Raw genomic sequence first — 21,185 nt, 5'->3', positions numbered from 1 at the left:
TATCAAATCGCATATTGATTTTTTTAGATAGAACGATGACTTCTTCTTGATGATTTGCGCTTCATAAAACTGAGCTCGCCCAAAACTGGGATTATATATCTCGCTATAAAAAATGCTTAGCCTGCACACAGCTTGTAAACTGGATTCTACCAGATCACTAACTCATCGTAATGCCTTGCTAAATTACAAAACACATCTCGTAATGGGTCTTTCTTTTGTAGTGCCAAGTCTACTACTTGCATTTGCCCCGTCTCACTTTCTGCCGCAGTGTTGAGACAATAATGATAACGTACCAAATACAACTCAATATTCTACTGTACTTATCGTTGTCAAATGAAGCACTCGAGTACAAAGACAACACGTTTCTCCTCACTTTTGATGACTTTGTGACGTTTTCGCTGGCCCCTTTAGGGTTCTTTGTCGTTGCTCACAGCAGCGGGCAGCTCCACATCCCGCGCGCCAGAGGAGTTTGGTCGAGTGCGCGCGCGCACGAATTCTATTGCCGAAGTGAAAGATGCGAACAAAAAAAAAACAATGAAGAGGACGAAGAAGCTTTACAAGCTAAATGACCACATCATTTACTTGTCCCATCTCATTGTCGCTAATAGTACTAGGAAGGGGCGAAAAGTTGTGGCAGCAAGAAGGAACCTTTACCACCGCTGTCGACCACAACAGCTACAACTGACCAGGCAGTGGAGACTGTGAACAAAATAGGCAAATAAAGATGGCCTCAATGCAGTCGGCAAGGCAGTGTTTTCTGGCTCAATAACAACTCACTAACAAAGTGTGGTGATGGGCCTTGCCAGCCCCCGGATTCCTCCTCAAGGGGGCGCAGTGTTACGAATGTATGATGGAGACCATTGCGGCTGTAAGATTAATACACCGTCAAAGCAAGAAGGTGGCTAGGAGCTGGAGACTGAACGCAAACGACCCTTGCCTTTCTCGATATTTTGACAGGAGAATGACATGAGGTGCAAAGGGCTACAATATTATAGGACGATGTTGATTGGCCACCCTCATAGAGTCAAGAAAATCGCTTGTCGGTAGTTTACGTTGCATGACTGGGGGGTGTGTATTACCACGTACGACTATACAATACTCACTTCGGCGTATTGATTTTTTTGTGATTTACATATAAGGGATGCAGACTCAGATATAAATCAGGCATAAAATAAATTCAGAAGACATAACGAGTAGTCGTTGTAACTGAGTAGGTTTATACTGAAGGTTACCGTTTGGAATAGAATGAAGCTGTTTTTACTGTAGACTTATCGTATTTTCAAACCTGTAACAATTTAAAAGTTAAGGCGCTCGCTGTCAAAAAATTTATTTTCAAAAACTATTTTTCTTCTACTAATAGTTTTCAGTCGTTTCTAATTGGACAAAATAAATTGTGACAATGTAAATACTCAAGTCTGCCCAAATCAACGAGGCATATTTGCCAACCGATTACTTGATCGTTCCATTTTATTTGAGGCGTTTAAGAAAAACATAGCCAAGCTTTAATAAACAAGCTTATCTTACTTAGGTAATTCCCCAAGCCAGTAGCCACACATAAACTACTTCACACATATAATAGCGCGCGTTATTTTTCTAGATATGCATCGATTCTTTTATCATTGTATTTTTGCCATTGCTTCAAACACCCTCCCTCGGCCGCTTGCCATCAGCGGTGATCGTTTTCGATGCAACAACACAACCGTGAAGCAATTCGATTTCTCAGACTGATGCAGCTGTGACAGATCAGATCTTCATGCGCCCTTCTCATTGAAATTCACGGGGAAAAGAAAAAAAAACTGCAAGAAGAAGATTATTTCGCGCCTTTTCTAGTACATACATTTTCTCCTTGGGCGATATCGTCGCCGCCTCGTAGGATCGTCCGTTCTTTTCAAACATAAGCATTCATGGAAGGCTTGGAATTGAAAGCCCTTTAGTTGACCCCATATCGAAAATAAAACATCGGGTAAAGCGAATGTTCGATTTAGCTGCTGCTCCTTACTAGTTCCCTGTTAGACGTTTATGATAATCTATGCTCACTTTTGTATGCCTAAATTCCCAGACAGGCAAATAGCAACAGGCGTGTCTAGTGTTGTAACACGCGGTTGCCGTCTTATAGATTCCTTGTAAAAGCTGAAGTTTCGTATAGCATTACCCTAATTATATTGCTGTTAAATAAAATTTAGAATACGCATCTTATGCGTAATTTAGATGCTGGATGTATGCTGACCCACGGTACGTGGGTTCCTCTGGCGTTTTTTATGCTATGCACAGTTTCTATTGGACCATTATGTAAGTGTATTTTTTTGAATACTCCTTTTATCTCGTCGCATATAGTTGCCTCCAGAAGACCGTTTTAATGTGTCGTATTTCGAGAATGTATCAAAGCCTCACTTATAGCTGACGATGCGACGTGTTTTCATTTAATATTCTCTAGAGCTTTCTGCATTTTTTAACTAAATAGTAAAAAATATATGACTTCAAGACTTTATTGCGCTAAACTATCTCGGTGTTAGGCCATCTGTGCTGCGACGTTATGATAAACGAAGCATCGCAAAAAAGATGGCTGTGCTACAACTGCTGATTGAACATTAAGATAAAAGGCTATCTCAGAGTGCAGACGTATCATTTAGTTGTATTTGACCGTGAAAAAAGATCATCTGTGAGAATGGCCGTTGTGAAAAGTATGAGAATGCGGTCGAGAGGCGTAAGCCTGAAGTCTGAAGTAGGCTGCAGATTTTTTAAAGCTTTAGATATTAAATGATGAATGACGTTCAAAGGGAGGGAGTGAAGGGTTAATTAGTTATTAGCTAATTGATCTACAATATATATGTACACGATATGTGAAATACAGTGATCTGTCATTACTGCATAATTGCTAGTCACATTGGCAACACGAAATTTTATGTACGTAGCCGAAACCCTTCAGCACCTTTGGTCCTACTAGGACCCGTTAGGATCGATACTTTTACATGACGGCTGCACTGCAATAACTATTTTGCCTCAGTAGAGGTTGCATCAGTGTTCATATATCCATATATTCTAAAACAAGCACCGTTAAATATTTGAAGTTTGAATGTGTTTTAATAATACCAAGCTGATGCATTGAATTTTCACTTGAACGATAGAGATGGCAGCAGGAATCAAAATCAACTTTGGGTCGATAATAAGTTAGCGGTAAGAGGTACCTCCGAAGTTTGATATTACTTTTACCTACAATTACTCTAGCTTTTTTTAGTAACGCAGAAATCAAATTACCGAACTCTCGTGGACCTTTTCGAACCGAAGTCTAAGTCGCTTAGGGCACACTTTGTAGGTAAAAATATAAATATGCAAAGACATTCGATATAAAGGTCTGCAAAACGCATGCAATGTTTATAATCGAAATGTACCATAGTTACCACGGCTGAACCTAGTAAACACAAACAAAGGTCAAAGCTGTAATAAAAATCATTTTTGTATTGAAAAAGAACGCTAAAAAGGTAAGCAGAAATTTGCAAAGATTCTTTATTTTTGTTCCGCACCGTCACTATTGTGAGTCTGCATGGCCATTATTACTTGACCAGTTTTATGACAGATAGTATCGTCTGCTAGAATTTCTTCCGGCTTGAGTTACTCAGACGTATTTTTTTTTACCTTTAAACTTTTACCTTGAAAATAGCTGCGTACTCTATCAGAGTTCATTAAAAGCGTCGCTGTAGTTTGTCCGGTAATAGAACAGGCCAACATTGGCTAAGGCCCTTTGTTGTATGCGTTTTGTTGTTGTGTATACAAACACTCGTGGCAAAATACCTTTATGGGCTCATTAATTACGACATTAAGTAACGTTAGTTAAATTTCATGTTCTTTAAATAGCTTTTACAATCTACTAAAGAGTTCTATGCTAGCATTCTAAATACATGCCATGTTTAGAGGGTAAGCAGCTATTATTCACCGGAAACATGGGGTTAGTTAAGCATTTCTTTTAAGCATACAGTCAAAGCGAACTTGAATCTTGTTCCTGAACGTTAAAATTTAAAATTTCATAGAACTAGTTTAGCAATTCATAGCCGGCACTATAGAAATCCTATATTTGCATAGCACACATCGACGTGAAGCCTTGTGGACGGAATCAGCACTTCATACGTGAAGGGCATTTGTTCTTTATTCGTTGCCTTGTATATAGTTCGTGCAGCTCCAGTGTCACAGCTGCCTCTCTCGTCTACGTATTTAATACGAGAGGCTAGGTAAATACACGTGATGACCGTCCACTAGTGTCAAGTAGATGGCTTTGCGACACTTCAGTTGTCATCGTCGTTGCGTTCGTGTTCGTAGAATGGCACCCCTCGTTAGAAACGTCTCCCCTTTGTTTCAAAGTGAGTTTTCGTCAACAACAGACTGCGCGGCAATGTTCTACAGTAAAAACGCACAAAATAATAAACTCTTATAATATACATTGTAGTACGGGTCCTGCGTTATTCGCACGGGTACATTTACGGCCACGTCGGTCATGCATCGAAGCGTTACTCGATTACTGCACGTGTCGATACACCTCTCAGATTGAGTGAGAAATAGTGCGGCTTCTTTATAGAATTATACTCACCGTATCCAGACAAAGAGCTACAGTAGGCAGTAATGGTATTATCGCGATACCATAAATAACGGCAGGACTTGCGTCACAGAAAACTCCTTGACCTGATTTGCTTCCGGCAATCCGATTGGCGAGATCAGGAATCCATTAGTATCCATCTACAACTTACTCGCAATAGGTGGAGAGCGGTAGAAAAACCTTGGAATGTTTTTTTCTAAATAGAATTTTGTTATATCCAGACAGGGAACTATATCTCGAAAAACAGATAAATAAGAGCTCCATTAAGCCTATCCTACGCGGATGCTAGCCTTTGAGACGCGGACTTTCAAATAGCATGGAAAAAGGCCGAACTGGACAAGCCGTATACATGCCCCTATGCAAATGTGCCTGCGCACCGAACGGTAGTTTATTGTCATGGTGAGCTTTTACATTTACGCTCGTAATGGCTCATACCATCACACATCCACTATTACTGCCGTGTTTATGGTTTGCACGCTATTATAAATGTCAAGCAATCGTTAGGTTCTTTTAGCTGTCTTCCCTCAACGCCTCGGCTCGCTTTCCGCATTTCGAATGTGACTTCGTCCAACTGATAAAGTTTATACGAGTTAATGCGCGTTCCGTTTTCGTGGGCTGGCAAATTATTTCGCTTAAACTGTACAGCGTTGGAGGGCGAACAAGGTGCTCCGCTATGTTGTGCTTTCACGCCTGCCTTCACAGCTCCGTTTTCCGTTCTACGTGCGCGTTTTTGGATCCGAAACCTCCTATCTATCTTATAGAGCTTCACAATTCAAGCTGCCTGGCGCCATGTATGTAAGCGTGTAGGCCCTATCGTTTGCTCCGCAACTTGCCCCTTCAGGAGGCGACAAGAAGGGTTTTGGCGTGCTTGGGCTTCAAGCAGCCTAGCGGTTGGCGCAGGCCCATTGGTGATGACAGCAGTAGGTGGCGGCAACGGCAGCAACCCATTTGACACCGGAAGTGGCCACCCTGTGACATATCAGCACTGGCCTGAATAAACGTCGCGTTTCCGGGTGCTGCTTGACAGACAGCTAGACATTCGGCCGGTCTGTTACTACAGCGACACCTATCGACGGACTCCGAAGCCCGGATTCTGAACGGGCAAAAATATAACGAATCACAAACAGTTAGCAACGAGCGGCAGCGACTCCTCGCCTTGTGGCGATGGACCGACCACCTTCGGTCTGGCCATTTGATAACAGAGGGTCATTAGGCGCAAGACTAATTTAAGTTGCAGATGTAGTTTGTCTCTAACTTGCTGAGCTTTTGCACTGACCGCCAACCGGCCGTCCCTATTGCTTCGATAGCGCTGGGCACATTGTTACTATTATCTGCGTTTAGACCGGACAGCAGGCTACATTTCTGTGGGGTCAAGTGAGTTAGTTGCGTGGCAAATTTGTTATAATATACACACATGAGAACAAGTCACGCTGCAACTTTGCACATAGTTGTACACTGTAATTATAAAGTGTACATATTTTGAGTGTGGACCTCGTTTGTACAAGGTAGGTTTAAATGATGGCTGCGCTGGAATTAACCCTTTAGCTAATCTTTATCTAATTCTTAATTAGTTCTCTAATATATCATTTAACTATTACAGAGGTGTTCTGGGTTAGCAAAAGGAAGCTCACACGAATGGAATCGCGAGGCCATTGGTTTCTGGAGTCAGCAAGAGTTACAATAGCTGAAAGAGAACTGAAAGTACAAGTTCTAATTTACAGTGATCATTTTGATCATTACAAGGATATAAGGCGAAGTTACGATATTAATCAAATTCTCCTCCAAATTTCAATGCAAATGATGCTATATTCTCGGTGTCATTCCTGCTACCTTCCTTTAATTATGAAAGGGGCGAACTTACTGACATCTGCCAAGTTCATTCCGTAATAATTACCTGCGCGTAAAAAACAACCCTTAGCGATATCCATTTTTGGTAATACTCGGTATCATCCCGGCTCATCCCGCCGAGGTGCTGAGCTACCATAGTCCAACTGCGTTTTGCACGGGAGTCCATTGATGGGAATGGAATTAAGTTACTGTCAATTAAGCAAAATGTAGCGGTTGCTAGTAATTTTAGGGCCGTTATAATTGAATCAAGTGTCGTCATAGTGACGGATTTATGGGTACCGTCGACAGTTATGTGGTCCATGAATTGACTCTGAAAAATCGTTTATGATTTTTAGTCAAGTAAGTTATTTTGGAGAACAAAGCACACATATTGTGCCCCATATCTAGAAATCTCATATATTCAAATTAGCACGGATGATTGCTCGCCGAAAGAAGCGATAACCCTTTCTTGTTGATTTTGTAACAAGGTCAGATCCTCTTATAGCTATACCCATAAAATAAATTTTAAAGGAACATTTCTAAAAGAGGGTCTGATGTGTTAATGTTTACATTGTTTCCTTTCTTTTGTACGTTGTGTTGTTTATGTTGATCGCCTTTGGGATCCCCTTAATGCGACGACCAAGAATGTAATACGACTAGCAGAATCATAAATGAATAGTGTGATATAGCTAATGTGGCATTACTACCAGTTGGTCCTTGTTTTTTCACTAATAAATTGATACACTAGCTTTTGTGCTACCTAGTTTAGCTATAGTCGAAGGCACGATTCTACAAATACTTTTTAATTTATTTTGATTTAATAAGTGGATTAGTTACTGATCCTCATAACAGTAGACGCAGGTATTTTAGGGTAAAAGTGCTGCAGTAACTTTATATTCAAAGTAGTCTTTGACAATTATCCCTAATGAACTAGATCAGCAACCCTAAGTTGCTTTAATTGCCATAAATATAACGTCTCTCCGTTTCTCTTTATAATGCTGCGTCCCTAAAAGGAATACGAGCAACGATTTTGTGCCGGAACTATCCATTCCTCTTATTATACTCAAAACAATTTATCTGTTGTCTATCTGTGGTGAAGTGCGCCGCGTTTTCTTGCACTGCAAGCACGCTCAGCCGCCTGGGTAGTTATAGACTAATTATAGAGTTAACTAAGCGCATGTGTACAAGGTCGGTTTGACACCACCAGTTGGCAAGGCAATCACACTGGATTAATAAAAAAAAGAAACTTACAAGAAAGCGACGTTGAGCGATTACCCGAGAGAAAACGAGACATCCACTTAGAATCTCCGCTCTGCTTATAGATCTCTCTCATATTTATTTCTTAGCCTGTTTCGCGGTTGATTCCCTCAGGATCGCTGATTCTAAGCAAAGCTTTCACGCCTGAGGTTACTTCAGTTTCAGCCGCAGTGCACGAAGTAGCTCACATCTGTTCCCAGCGGAGCTTGGGTCATTTAATTGTATCGCCTTACCAAAGCACACGTGGCAAAGATAAGGGATTTTCTGGTAAGCGCATGTGCGCGAGATCGAGAAGCACGGAGTTGCTGCCGACCAACTGTGCTCATCCTTTGTGCTCAGTCTCAGAGTGCTGCAGGTCGAGTTGGAAAGGGGCAAAAAACTCGAAAAACATTTGGGTTGCATGATTGACACGATAGTCTCCGTCAAAGAAGATACAGGGGATAAAAAAATTGAGGTCACAAAACATTGTGATGATGCCGCTCATCGACGAAGCTATTTGTACAAAACTACTAGACTTCGTGAATAGTCTGTGATGAAATTAAATAAACGTTAGTTCATAAAGCCATTTTATCTATTGTACAGCTCTGTGGGCGCCTAGAAATGCATTACAGAATAATTTTCATTCTGTGTGACTATCCTTCTATATTTAAAATATAATCTTCTTGTTATGATTACCAACTACCTTCAAGCAAGATTCAGAGTACGACATGTTGCGAACGTAAGTTGAGCGTTATTCATTGATAAATCATTTTCTATATTCTTTCGTTATTAAACAAAAAAGCCCAATGATAAATATATAGTCGTATTTCAGAGGCAGTGGATCAATCAGCCATCTGCAATAAAACATTTTAGCACAGATCCCGTTTTGTTAATAAAGAAAATTACATTTTCAAGTTCTTTGATGTCCCGCGGCAGCCGTTTGCCCCGTTCCGAAAATAAAGGATCAACTTGTAATGTAAGTTCCACAGTTGGTCATGCGATATAACCGACAGCGATAGAGTTAGGATAACATTTATTAACAGACTAGAAATTGAACAAATACCGTTTTTAGAAGAATCTAAATATATCCAGGGCGTTTTAGAGCAGGCAATGTCAAAACATCCAGCGTTTAGAAAGGATAGGCAATGTAAGCAGAGATTATAATTTTTTTGGCTTTCTTTCCTCTGTGGTTATCGTAAGATGTTGTTGCTATTCCGTACAGGTAGCATAGCAACGCGCCCAGTGCCAAAATAGGGCAACCGAAGGAGAAGGCAAGTCGCTTAAATGCCCTAGCGTAAATACTTCCTCTCTACAAACCAGAGGAACGCAACGAAGATCCCTAGGTTACGGGGTTCAGCAGGCGTGCAAGAAGAGCCTACACGGGTTGCTGAGGGGCCATCTTGTTTTCGTATCTGTTCAGGTTTTCCGTGTTCTCTCTTTCTGTCACTTAGTCTTTGTTGTGTTTTTACTCTGCCAGCGCCCGCAAGGCTCACTAAAAATCTATCGATAGTATAGGTCGCAATAGGCGCGAAAGCCGTCTGGAATATACCATAGATGGTCAAGCGAGAGATAAGACAGAGGATAGGAAAAGCTGGTGGCCAAAGTGTCAAGGTTTTGCTTTAACACTTGCAAACGGCGGTAAGACCGCATGGCGGGGTGAGGCACAAGGACAGCAGCAAAGGTGGGTAAATCGAAGAGACGATCGACCTCGGCAATGATGGCGTTTGTTCAAGCTGGTCATGGAGGTGGCTTTTGTAACTAGCTTTATGTGCGTGTGTACAACTTTTGCTAACACATAAAAAAATATTGCGGCTGCCACAGCTCAACGAAGTACTCGAAGCTCATTTTCTTACAACAGTCTTTAAAGTGGACAAGGGTTGCCGAACGCTGGTGTTAGTAGCTGCGGCCTGGGAAGGATGAAGCAGCCTGAAGAGCTCCAAGGGTGTATTTACGAAAGCACTGAAAGGGACCGTGAAAATAGGTATGTGCAGATGTTGGCTCGTAGGAAACGTGGATGAGACTGGAGACTGTTGTGGTAGTGGTGAGCCTCGTTATTATCCGCGGCCATCGTCCTAGGTCCGCCGTCAAAGCAATCCTAGCAGACCTCGATAGAGCTTCACCCTCGCCGCGCAGGCGTCGAATATGGAAGCCAAGACAAAGGTAAAGGCCCATACTGGCGCCTTCTAATCCTACCACCATGGTTTCTACTGGTTGCAGCTGTGCTATTGCTGCGGTGCAGTAGCCTCTGTCGTGATGACTTTCTCCATACCATCTACCAATTTCCGAATCAACTCCCAGGTCTAAGTGAAAGCCAAAGCAACAAGGAACTCAATTGTTCCTTGATTCCATACACTTCAAGCGATACACAGTCTCTTTTTACGTAGCTTCTACCTTTTTCTGTTCTCTAGTTACTTTCGTAGTGCTATTTCCTCTGTGGCCTCTGGTCGTTTTGCTTTTCCGTCTCGAGAGTTTGCTGCACGCTATCTCTCGACACCAGCTTCAAGCAAGACCGACAGGCAGGCGACCTACCTTTCTTTTACTTCCCACTGCTGCCTCACGTTCTCACTTTTTTATACCCCCTAACACCCAGTGCCTCAGCTTTGTCAGTTTATAGGAGTTCCGCAAAATGGAGAAGGAACTTGCGAACAACGGTTTTAGCTTAACACTGAAGAAGGGAAAGGTCATGCTACCTTCGTAGAGACACGCACAGCTCATCTCTCTTCGAAGAGACATCGAGGTGCACACGCACATTGAGATCGAACTACAGAGAAAGTAAAGAATCGGGGCAAAAAGAGCGAATTGTGACGCGCTCACTTCTTTACTTCTTTATCTTGCTCGCTCGCTTAGAATAACATTAATTGATCCTCTTCAACTTTTTACAGCAGTCCTATAGTTGGCATTAGTAGTAACAGCCAAGAAAAGGCAGCTGGTAACCGATTTTATCTGCTTTGGAGACCGTTGGCCTTTGCCATATAACCATCACTACGGGTTTCCTTTTCACGTCCTGAAACCTGATTGAGTTGTCGGGGTAATCGTCCTCGTCGGCGCCGTGAGCTCTCTTGTCAGTTGGCCCCAGGCATCGCTTTTCCGACCACCGTCGGACCGGTTATGTTCTTCGTGTCCATAGGAGCAAGGCTGCAAGACGTTTGCCGCCGAAAAAAGAGTCGGTATTTCTGTGGTTTGCCCAGTTGGCAGTAGAGATAACTCAATCGGCGTGGAATAACAGTGGGGGAGAGGATGGATGTTGGGCGTAGTGGACGAGTCTGCAAGAAAGACCTCAGAGTTCAAGGAACGAACATTTCAATCGCAGCCATGACATTCACTTGCTTGTTTCAAGCCTTGGGATAGTCACTTGCGGAACTCACTTTTAGCCTTCCCTAACATCTCCAACTTCTGAAACACGTGATGCCCCTATCTTGATGAATACGATTTTCCTGAACGGATTCCTGCCGCTATTGTGCCTTGGTTTCAATAAACCTATCTGCATGTAGCGTTGGTCTATTATTTGTCCTAGTTTCACAACACTAACCAGAGAAACAAGATGATCGTACCCTTGCAGGTACTAATAATCATACCTTAGTCAATAATTGGTGATAACAATAGCACAGTATAAAGAAAAGTCGTTAATGCAAGATTTAGCTTGGTGATGCATAGGTTACTTGGCAAGTATCGTCCAAATTTCGCTGTTCCATACAAAGATTGTACAGGAACATATTGCAGTGCTAGAGTTAAGCGTTCGCGAACACTGAATAGAGAAATACGAATCAAAGGGTCGTTGTTTGCGGTCCCCCGCTGCCGCTCCAGAGGCATGCCCATGTGTTACACTGCCATTGCTTGAATTCAACTGCAACTACTATATGCTATATTTAGACTGCGATTCTATATTTTAATTATGGCTCCACAGGCGCCCCCCTCAAGAAACACTCGTAGTACATTGAATTATCTTTGTGATTGTCAATGTCCCGTAAGCGTCTGATTGCAAGTATTACGAAGTAAAATCCAAACAAAAAAAAAAGTAGTATTTACTGTGAGCTATTTTTTTAGCCATTAGAAAAGTCATTTATTATCTACATATTTTTATCAATGGTTCTGAATATATATAAATATTTAAAAAATAAACACACGTCTCACCATAACGTGCGGACGTAGAAAATAATTTAATCTAGCAATAAATTGCCGTGACGATATTAAGGCGCACAATGATGCGTGTATGCCGTGTTTAAGTGACTCTGTCTATTTTTAATGAACATCTAAAAAAACATAATCCACAAATAAGTGTAAGACTGTAAAATGTGAAATTTTCAGAAAGCAATGAATTTAGTAGGGATTGGTTGTACGGGATTAAGCAATCGATTTCATCGTTACAGATGATAACCATGGAATGCAAAATTTGGTACGCTGTCAAATCAAAATTTAATAGTGTCTCGCAGATGTGCCCTGCAGATTGTGACATGTCTGTAAATAGATGTACTGTCCTTTTATGGGGTATTGGGGTTTCGAAATCTAAGGGGCGTTTACGAGCCGGAGCTGAACGACTATTCTTTTATTCTCCACGGCATCTTCGCATTTGTTAGCCATGTTATGCAACTTCGAAGTTAATGGTTGCTAGCGGCACAGCAGACTTGTCCCTGACGGCCTTCAAACTGATGTTCTTAAATTCAAACATCAAAAACGCTTCTAATGTTAGTCAAGTTAATGAAAAAGATAGCAGACTCTAATTTGAAGATAAAAACATGTAAAAAAAAAAAAGATAAAAAGCGTACACCTATCGTGTTAGTAGCGACTGACTGTGCCAACATGTAAGTTAATAGCCATTGCTATGATCCTCAGTGCTCGTTCGTCTAATATACAGAGCATGCTTAGCAGGTGCTCTAACTCTTTTCGGAGCTCGGACTGCACGAGCACGATCTCACTAGCCTGAAAGTGGCTGTTGTATTTACTATTAAATAACCAAATTAAAACAATATTCACTTCTGCTTCATCTAATATTGCAAACTGGACTTCCTACCATTGGCAACACATGGTATTACGCTTAATGCCATCACCGATTTTTCCATGTCCTGCCCACTACGCTTCCCAGCATCCAGCGTCGTCATCGACTTTTCCGACACATCTCTTTTAGTCGCCGACTCTTCCCGCTAACTTTTTCGTCCACTCCTTCTGCCTCCTTCAGTCGAGTCCGTGTTACGCGAGTCATCGCTTGAATTGTGCCCGCCATCCTGCTTCCGCTTCGAAGCGGCAGACGACGGCGAGAGCGCGAGATCCTTCGGCCGTACGAGAAACGGACGAACGTCATGAATGAACAGCGATGAACATCGTGGATGCTTAGCAAGTCGTATAAAAAGGGAGGTCATTTGCCCTCATGCTTTCGCTGCCGTAGCCACCACCGCTGGTACCGCGTGTGGTTGGCAAATCGACGAGCAATGCTGTAAGCTTACCACTAAGGCAACAAGCTTTGATTGGTTGACTGGTTGTTGTCGTCAACGTATGCCATGCTGGTGGGAAATACACTATGGCGGTGGGCTGCTGCTTCGAAAACGCAAATGACGTGTGCGCCACGTCACAAACCCATCCATCTAGCGCCACTGTCTGCGGTAACCTCGCTCTAGTGATCATCAGCATCGGCGCATTAGCAACACCAACGGCATCACGATCATCAAAGAGAATAATCGACGACGTCCATAACCAGCGGCAGAAGTAACGCTCAATACTCAGCGACATTGTTCCCTTGCCACCTTCTCCCCTCGTCAGAACTGTGAAACATCCGGAGATGATGATGTAGTCGATCAAAAGGCAACAGGAACGGCTAAAACTGAGAGAAAAATACAAGCAGGCGGATCTTAGTGAAAAAAAGACGCGAAAGCGAATGAGAGTACCGCTTCCCTGAATATGCCTCGTTTCGACTTTTAAACGTACTGCAGTCTTCTTTTTTGATAGCAAAAAAAAAACTTGAAAGAAGTGTAACTTCAATCAAGAGCATCCATTCAAGAGGCAAGAATTGCCGTACAGCAATAGATGCATGTTTTTGGCCAAACCACACATACATACATACATACATACATCAATCATTATCAGCAGACGCGGAGCTCATTTGCACTTAGATATTTAGTGTATGGATGCATTTCCTAGTGCAATTTTCCCGGTGTGAATGTGGACCGGAAAATGTGGTTTTATTTTATTTATTATTTATGTGTTAGATTGCTATCGAATTCACGCTGTGCAGGAAAGTCCTCCATCCGAGGAAACTTATACACTTAATACAATATTAAGTACTTAATGCCCAATTCTGGACGAGGTTTTGTTTCAAATTTAGGCTAAAGCTTAGTTCCTACTAAGGAAATAACGTGAAATTTGTGTAGCCCATTTAAGGAAATTCACTGTCCATTGCTAAAAGGATTTCGTCCATTCTCAAACGTGCTCTGCTTGCTGCCAATTAGGCTTTATCAAATGAAACGATAGTTGTTGTCTCTTCTGGTGCTATAATGAGCAAGTATTGCTTTCAGCCTGTTGTAACAAAAGCAATAGGAGTCACCTAGTCAATTTTGGTAGATTCTTGGCCCACTTAAAAGCAGACAAAATTCAGCAGGATCTAAGTAGAATTCCATTGTGGACGCATTCATTCCCGAGGTCACAGACGGCAAGCAGTGGGCTCGTTGGGAACGTCGCTTTGGCAGAAAAACCATTTCCATCATCAATCTATTCGGAGCTCTCTTTCAATTCTACGTAGACTGGCCGAAGAATGAGGGAGACGAAGGGAGAGTTCCTAACGTCGTCTTTTATCCATTACCAGCTACGCCTGCAACTATGACTACGACTAGGAGCATTGTTGCAACTGGAAACCACTTTCTCCCAACAGATGGATGGATGGATCACGGTTGCTTCCTCAACAGCCTCCACTAGGTTAAACGATAAAAAGACGACCACAAAAACCAGGTCACGTTAGGACACGTCGATTTAGGCCACATCTGGGAGAAAGTGCAGTTGCTGCGGGGCATCGATCCCCTTTCAGTATTCTCGTGGTTATAATATTCTCGATATTTCATAATATAACTCCAGTCAAGAATCTAATGCGCCTAACTCATACACAGGCGATAATACAACGCGGCAAAGTATGTGCAGTGTTTTACTACTATATTATGAAAGATGCGTTCAACCATAGGTTGAAATACTCTAATTAATAATTTAATTAGCTCAGTTGGTTATAGTGGCAGCGATAAGCGAGGGATTGTTGGTGTATCTGATTTTATACTGGAACCACTGTATTTAATTCATGTCAGATCAATATTCTGTTTTTTGTACAAAAGATTATACTCATTTTTCTGTAGGAACCTGTCAGATTCGCAATTGTTTAGCATTGTACATATTTTATACCATGTGTGTGATGAAACACGGAAAGTTAATGGAAACTAACTTAGTGGTGAGCAGCAAAAGCCCGTGTCGGTTTTAAATTTTTGAAGTGAAAACGCCCACAAATGGGCGTTTATAAATCTACGATAAATGAATATATAGATCCATTATACGCATTTAGATATTGACAAAAAAACTGATGCCATAGGTTATGCAAATGCCCCACGGTATACTATATTATGAAATAGTAAACTCCTGTTTTCAAAACCATTTAGGGCAACCCTGATCTTCTTAGTAAGGATTCTTTAAAACCCATCTTTACCTGGCCAATTTCGTTTTCCCCTGTCCTCATAATATTCCAACCTTGTTTTATTATATCCGCTTCGTGTTAAGGAGGTTGAATCTCTCCCAACCCCCCTTCGAATCTTATTGAAAGCAGAAGCATATTAAAACGCAAAAAAGAAAGCGCAAAAAAATACAGAAAAATCGCAAAACATAGCGCCCAAAAAACAGAAATTCATATTCAGCATACTAAATGCAAAGTAGATGTTGTACGTACTTCGAAGACCTAACAGGACGTTGACGCCAGTTGAGACTTGGCCAAAATGATATATTTTTATAAAGTTTTTGATTTAATTTATCGAAAACGCTCCGACAAACTATGGCAGGCGACTTCGATAATTGGTTAGTCATTTTCCCATTTGTGAGCGTGCGCTCCGTCACAGTTCTTTCCGGTATTATTTTTAGCGAACACCACGTATTTGCGCGGTGCATATTTCAGAAATGAGGCAAAGTGTGTAGTGCTCAGTTTAAAAGCGTCCAGGCAACCTCCCGTAAGAAAGAGACGTTTTGAAATTTCACTCTTGAGTGACAGAAGAGTTCAGGAGGAAGCTCGAAAGAAACGAAAAGTAAGGAAGATACGGAAAGTGGAAAAATTCAGAAGAAATTATGACAAAAAAAGATGATGCGATTTGTTTTCACCACGACTCGCCTGGGACCACTAGGTCTCCACTGACTGTTTCTACTAGCTCTAACTGGCCGGGAACAAAAACGCCGTCGCCAATCGCAAAAAAACGGGTTTGATTTCAAGCAGTGAGCCTGAAATGGAACATCATCGGGTCTTACCTGGCACGCTACAGGGACGACTTGAAGCGAACGATGCTGACCATGCAGGGACTCATCAGGCGAAAATCTCTTAGGTCCTCATCGATAAAGAGAGCTCCTCATTGATGAGATGAAATAGAAAATGAAGGGGAACGAATGAATGGGAAGAGTTTAGTGGCATCGATGCGGTCTTTTATGGCACCCCCGATGCCATGGCTATGGCTCTGCCGTTTTCTTTTTCGAAAATACTCAGTTTCAAGCCTTCCGTGCATTTCTTAGTACACGGCGTGTAATCTTATGCCAAATGTAATAGGGAACAATCGGTGCTTCTGAGTCACTAGACCAGCTCACGTTTGTGTATTCAAATGTGATAATTGCCGAACCTATAATATAGCCACCTCCAATGAGCTTCGCACAGGGTGGAAAAGTCTTCTCGTTTGTTTTCATGGTACCACGTATCATCAAATCAAATCCGTCGACCTCGACTCGTTTCAGCTAGGCTTTCCATTCATATTCAAGACGTCAAACGCCTTTACTTCACTCAGTACCTGAGATTTAGAACACTACATTGTTGACTCATTAATGGTAGAGCTATGCGAAATATACTCGCATTTTTAGTCTCCTTAGTAAAGTTAATAGATATCTAATCCGCGGGACGCAAATTATTGAACAAGCCTCTCGAGAAATCTCAAATGAATTGTCAGTTTTTCATTAGAACTACTTGCGTCCCTAAGCGTAGCCTTCGTCTGCGTCAGCCGAAACTTCCAAGGAGACGTTTATCGCCTGCTGTGACATCTTTTGGCTAAGTTCAAATGTGCCCGGCTTATATTTATATATACACATATATATTAAACAGGCTTAACTTCAATGGGAAACGGTAGCGAACGAACCATAATACATAAAGTAAGCCAAATTTTTCATTAGGTTACGATGTAAGGCATTGTGTATGAGTCAGCAGTAGAATTAAAAGTTGGGTTTCATTTTTTTAGCCAACCAAATCCACTGGGGGGCGTGAATGGCTCGACAGTATTGCACTTTTTTGGAACAAAAGCCGTAGACGCTGCTCAGATGTATTAGCTGTGAGCATTTTCTATACGGTTACGGTCCTAATAGACCTGCTCGGGTTATAGCTAGCCATTGTGCTCATGCAATTACGCTCGTGCAAATGCAGCCCGTCGTTTTCGCCAGCTTCCTTCGTACTAGACCAAGCCAAGGCTCCCGGGTGGAGAAGCGAATCTACCTCAAACTCGCCTGACACTTCGATGCCCCGTGTACTCAACACCTGTTCAAGGTTGCGTCAGCCGTAGAAGCACGGCAGCTACGTAGTTTTGCTACGGTTTCCTCGATAGAGCGCGGCAATGAGATTGTTGCACGACAAAATTTATTCATTTTTTATTATTTTGAAGACACGTGCATATGTTGGGCTGCTGTAATAGCTTAAAGTAAGGCACTATACATATAACCTGAGAATCAACGCTCATAGATATTATTACGTTCGAGCGTATGGGACATTGATAAAGTTGCCTACTACAATCACGTCACCCGCGTGGACGGGCCTTTGGCTTTTGGTTTTCCGTCGCGGGCCGTATGTAATAAATAACTATATCATTGTTGGTGCCTAAGTGTGCCTGTGAATTCGAGCGTCTATGAATACTGTGTGTATGTCTTTGCGTAAAGCGAAAACAAAGATTCGCCGATCCGTTTTGGCCGTAGTATCTATAAATCGGCAGATCTAGAGGAAGCTCAAGAGAGCAGCGAACCACTGTTGCTGACAATGGCACTGATGCTCCATATATAGTAGAAATGGTTCGGGAAATAGTTAGATGTGGACATCTTAATATCGAACGACGTGCTCATCCGGCCTCTCGCTTACGATCTAGAAATGTAAACAGAACTGTATTATAGCGAACAGATACACTCTGTGATTGCTTTCCGCAGTAGGTAAAGGAATATAAAAAGTGTAATAAACAGAGACTTAGTTAAAGCTTATGCTGATGTAATGAATTTATAAGTTATTTGCATGATCGAAGTTCCCTACTTGATCTCATATAGTAGCAAAATCATCTGTCAATAGCTGGCGCAGTAAGTTTCAAGGTAGATAAAAATCAAATTTATCTAACTCAAGTAAAGATATTTCCAAGTGTGGACGGATGATCTGCACAGCATTCAGATGATTCATATTCGGTAAACGCAGGTTTTCAAGCGTATAAAGCATCGTTATAACATATACATACTTTATATGATCAATGTCTGTTTTATGTAATTACGTGCAAACGACACGATTGTGTACATAGGACTAGATTTCGACGGAGGTGCTGCAACGTGACCATCTAATGTTAAAAAGAAAATAAGAGTTTACCTTTCCGGTTGTGATCTTTGCATTTTATCAAGCTAATCTGCATCAGCTTGTGAAGTATAGCTCAAATCAAAGTTCAGGCTCAAAAATTGTTCTAAGGTGACGATAATGTTGATTGAGCAGGACAGTGTAGGCTTACCAGACTAGTTCTAGAGAGGTTTACGATGGCCTAGGATAAGACGCACCTTTTGGTATTCTTTATATTTCCGATACACCGTCTTGCACAGCTAACGGTAGCATCTTTTAAAAAGAACGGCGAACATCCCAAATCAACGGTACGATTCACTGAAATCATTGCGTAGTGCGGACCACGTAACAGATTTGAGTGAACCGAAACTGATCCGTGCCCAACTTAGGATGCATAATTATACAAACTACGGTATACCCGAGGATATTCGAACGTATTTTTACCTGGGTCCGCATAGAAAAGAGAGCTAGGGAACTTGCTTGTTGTAGACGGCGAAAACGTGTCGCATGTATTTTTTGCTCAATGCGACTTACCCAGTCAGGAGGTAAGTTCCTGTAGAAAATATGATGACGTCAACTAACCAACGCTTTAACGTGTACTAAATCCAAATGAAGTGACTGACCATTTCCAAGGCTGAAGTTTGAACTTGGGCAACAGAGCTGCCTTTCAAAGACTATAATGGCTGCGTTTTTGACTATTCCAATGCAGTCGTATGCAATGATAAGAGTTAAGTGTGTCCTTTTAGAAAACGGGCAGATGATTTTCGAATATTTTTAGCGCCAATTTGGCGACACGTTGCTTGTCCAACACCGATCTGCTGCCACCAGCTTGGCGCGCTTGTCGATGTTCATTCGGCTTTAAGTGCTGCTGAAAAAAGGAAGAACCCTTTAAACTTGTCACAGATGTAAACGGCACAAAGTCCCTTGTTACGTGCATTTCAATCACGCCCTTTTTATATGAAGTGCTTATTCACGTTTTTCGTACCCTGCTAAATAACGGCCCTCTTAAATTTCTAAAATTAAGGGCAATAGAAACGCTTGGCGGAAATGTTTCCGTCACTTAATGTCGAGTCGATACATCGCGGTCTTGTTAGATGTTGAAGGTGCACGCTTCTGGGTTTATGATGCGCACCCGTAATACGCAATTCAAATACTAAAATACTCAAAAATGATCTATGGCCTAGCTCCGATCCATCACGCCTAGCTTAGTATTTAATTACAAATTTTTTCCTGATCAGTTTCTGATCATGCCGTTGATCATACCGGGATTAATACTTGTATAGCACCGAATATCCGGTTGTTACAAATCTAGCAGTCATTTCTGCTTATTTATTGACATCTATAATTTTTCGTCCCCTGACACTCGAATGAAATCTACCCTTAAAAGGCCCTATTTTTGTTATACAGTGCTGTTATAATGGGTTTGTTTTCGGACTAAGCACTTTACATAAGGCTTGAAGTCCAAATATGCCAGGTGAAAGAGGAATTAATATGAAATGCAGCGGCCTTTTTTAGGCAGTAGCTATTTGCTTACTAGGTGTATAACGAAAATCCTGCAGTTGAAAGATACAGGTTGATCTTACAATTATTCCTTCTGAAAAAGTAACGATTCTACGAGACTCCCGTAAGGCTTGAAAAATAGAATGGGAGACACGAACTTTCGTCTACATAAAGTTTGCGGAAACGACCCAGGAAATGTGTGGTGCAGGCGGTGAGGTCCTTGTAGCTACGGTTCAGGGCCTCTCAATAATTTCCATTTTCAAAAGTGACTTTTAACGACACTCACAGAATTTGAAAAGTGAGAAAAGATTATTTTCCTACATCGAAAATGCTATCTTTGAGCTGAGTAAGCCTTTCTCGGGTAATACATTCAGCTAAGCCCTCGGCGCACGCCTTCCACACCCCACCAATCTTGAGTTGTTTCGGCGGCTTCTTGATGTCGGAGAACAACTGACGAGATGTTGATAATAAATCTTAGTTTGCTATTCAACATACCCGTGTCTGGAGTCGAAACGGCATATTGTAACGCAAAGAGAAAACATCCTTGGAGAAGCTTTACGGTCGTATATGCCTTCGGTCATCGCCAAAGTAAGCATTAAACAGATGACGAAAGCGGCCACTATTTTCTCAGTTGTTAAAAAATAATGGCCGCTATCAAGCGATACTGGCGCCTGCTACAGCCACTGTGCGCTTTGATCTAAGCAATGTTGATCGCATCGAACAATAAGCTTGTTATCCTGGAATTGAACAAGTCAGTAAAAGATTACCATAACGGCGAAATAAGCTTTTCAGAATGATGAGTTGGCAGAGTTCGACTTACTATCGTAAGTTAACTTAGCAACATACGTTCGCGTAACAGATTGTCTTCGGGCGTTGTCTCTTATGGCATGACGCGTCGATGATCTCTATATTGATAATATAACCTCAAGCGAAGTCGTAGCACGTTCGCAAGGACAGGCAATAGAAGCATCCGCAGCAGCGACAGTGACGTTTCAGTTAAGATTAATGAAACGAAATTAAGAGCAGCGAACGGCACGAAAGAGAGATGGTTCAGTCAAGGAATTGGTTGCAGGCAGGCAGGCAGGCAGGCAGCAATGCTACCAGTCTGCTGGCAGACCCAGTGCCGTTTGACTATTAATTGTCTCTACGAGGAGGAAGGCAAGAAATTGGGAGAGCAGGAATATGGGCTGATGCCGGATAGTTGCACACACACTCAATTGGTGACTCGAGTGTTTGAGTCATATCCCCTAGACCACCCCTCTT

At 41.9% G+C, this 21,185-nt stretch overlaps 1 protein-coding gene across 13 annotated transcripts in view; it reads right to left on the bottom strand.

The window, feature by feature from the left end:
• Positions 1-3,480: 3,480 nt before the first annotated feature.
• The window catches only part of LOC111252492 (uncharacterized), a 115,239-nt gene continuing 97,534 nt past the window's right edge, over positions 3,481-21,185 (bottom strand). For all 13 annotated transcript variants that reach the window (XR_015319741.1, XR_015319742.1, XR_015319749.1 and 10 more), the window contains one exon: positions 3,481-13,460. Coding sequence is in view for 1 of the 13 variants with exons in the window: in XM_086978312.1 (XP_086834438.1) it covers positions 12,974-13,460 (487 nt within the window). In the remaining 12 variants the exon portion in view is untranslated. The remainder of the gene's footprint in view (positions 13,461-21,185) is intronic.

The sequence above is a fragment of the Varroa destructor genome, unplaced genomic scaffold, assembly GCF_002443255.2.
Source record: "Varroa destructor unplaced genomic scaffold, Vdes_3.0 BEIS01000001.1, whole genome shotgun sequence".
In the NCBI taxonomy this organism is placed as follows: Eukaryota; Metazoa; Arthropoda; class Arachnida; order Mesostigmata; family Varroidae; genus Varroa; species Varroa destructor.
The sequence above is the reverse complement of the archived record's forward strand: the minus strand, read 5'-3'. Positions and strand labels throughout refer to the sequence as shown.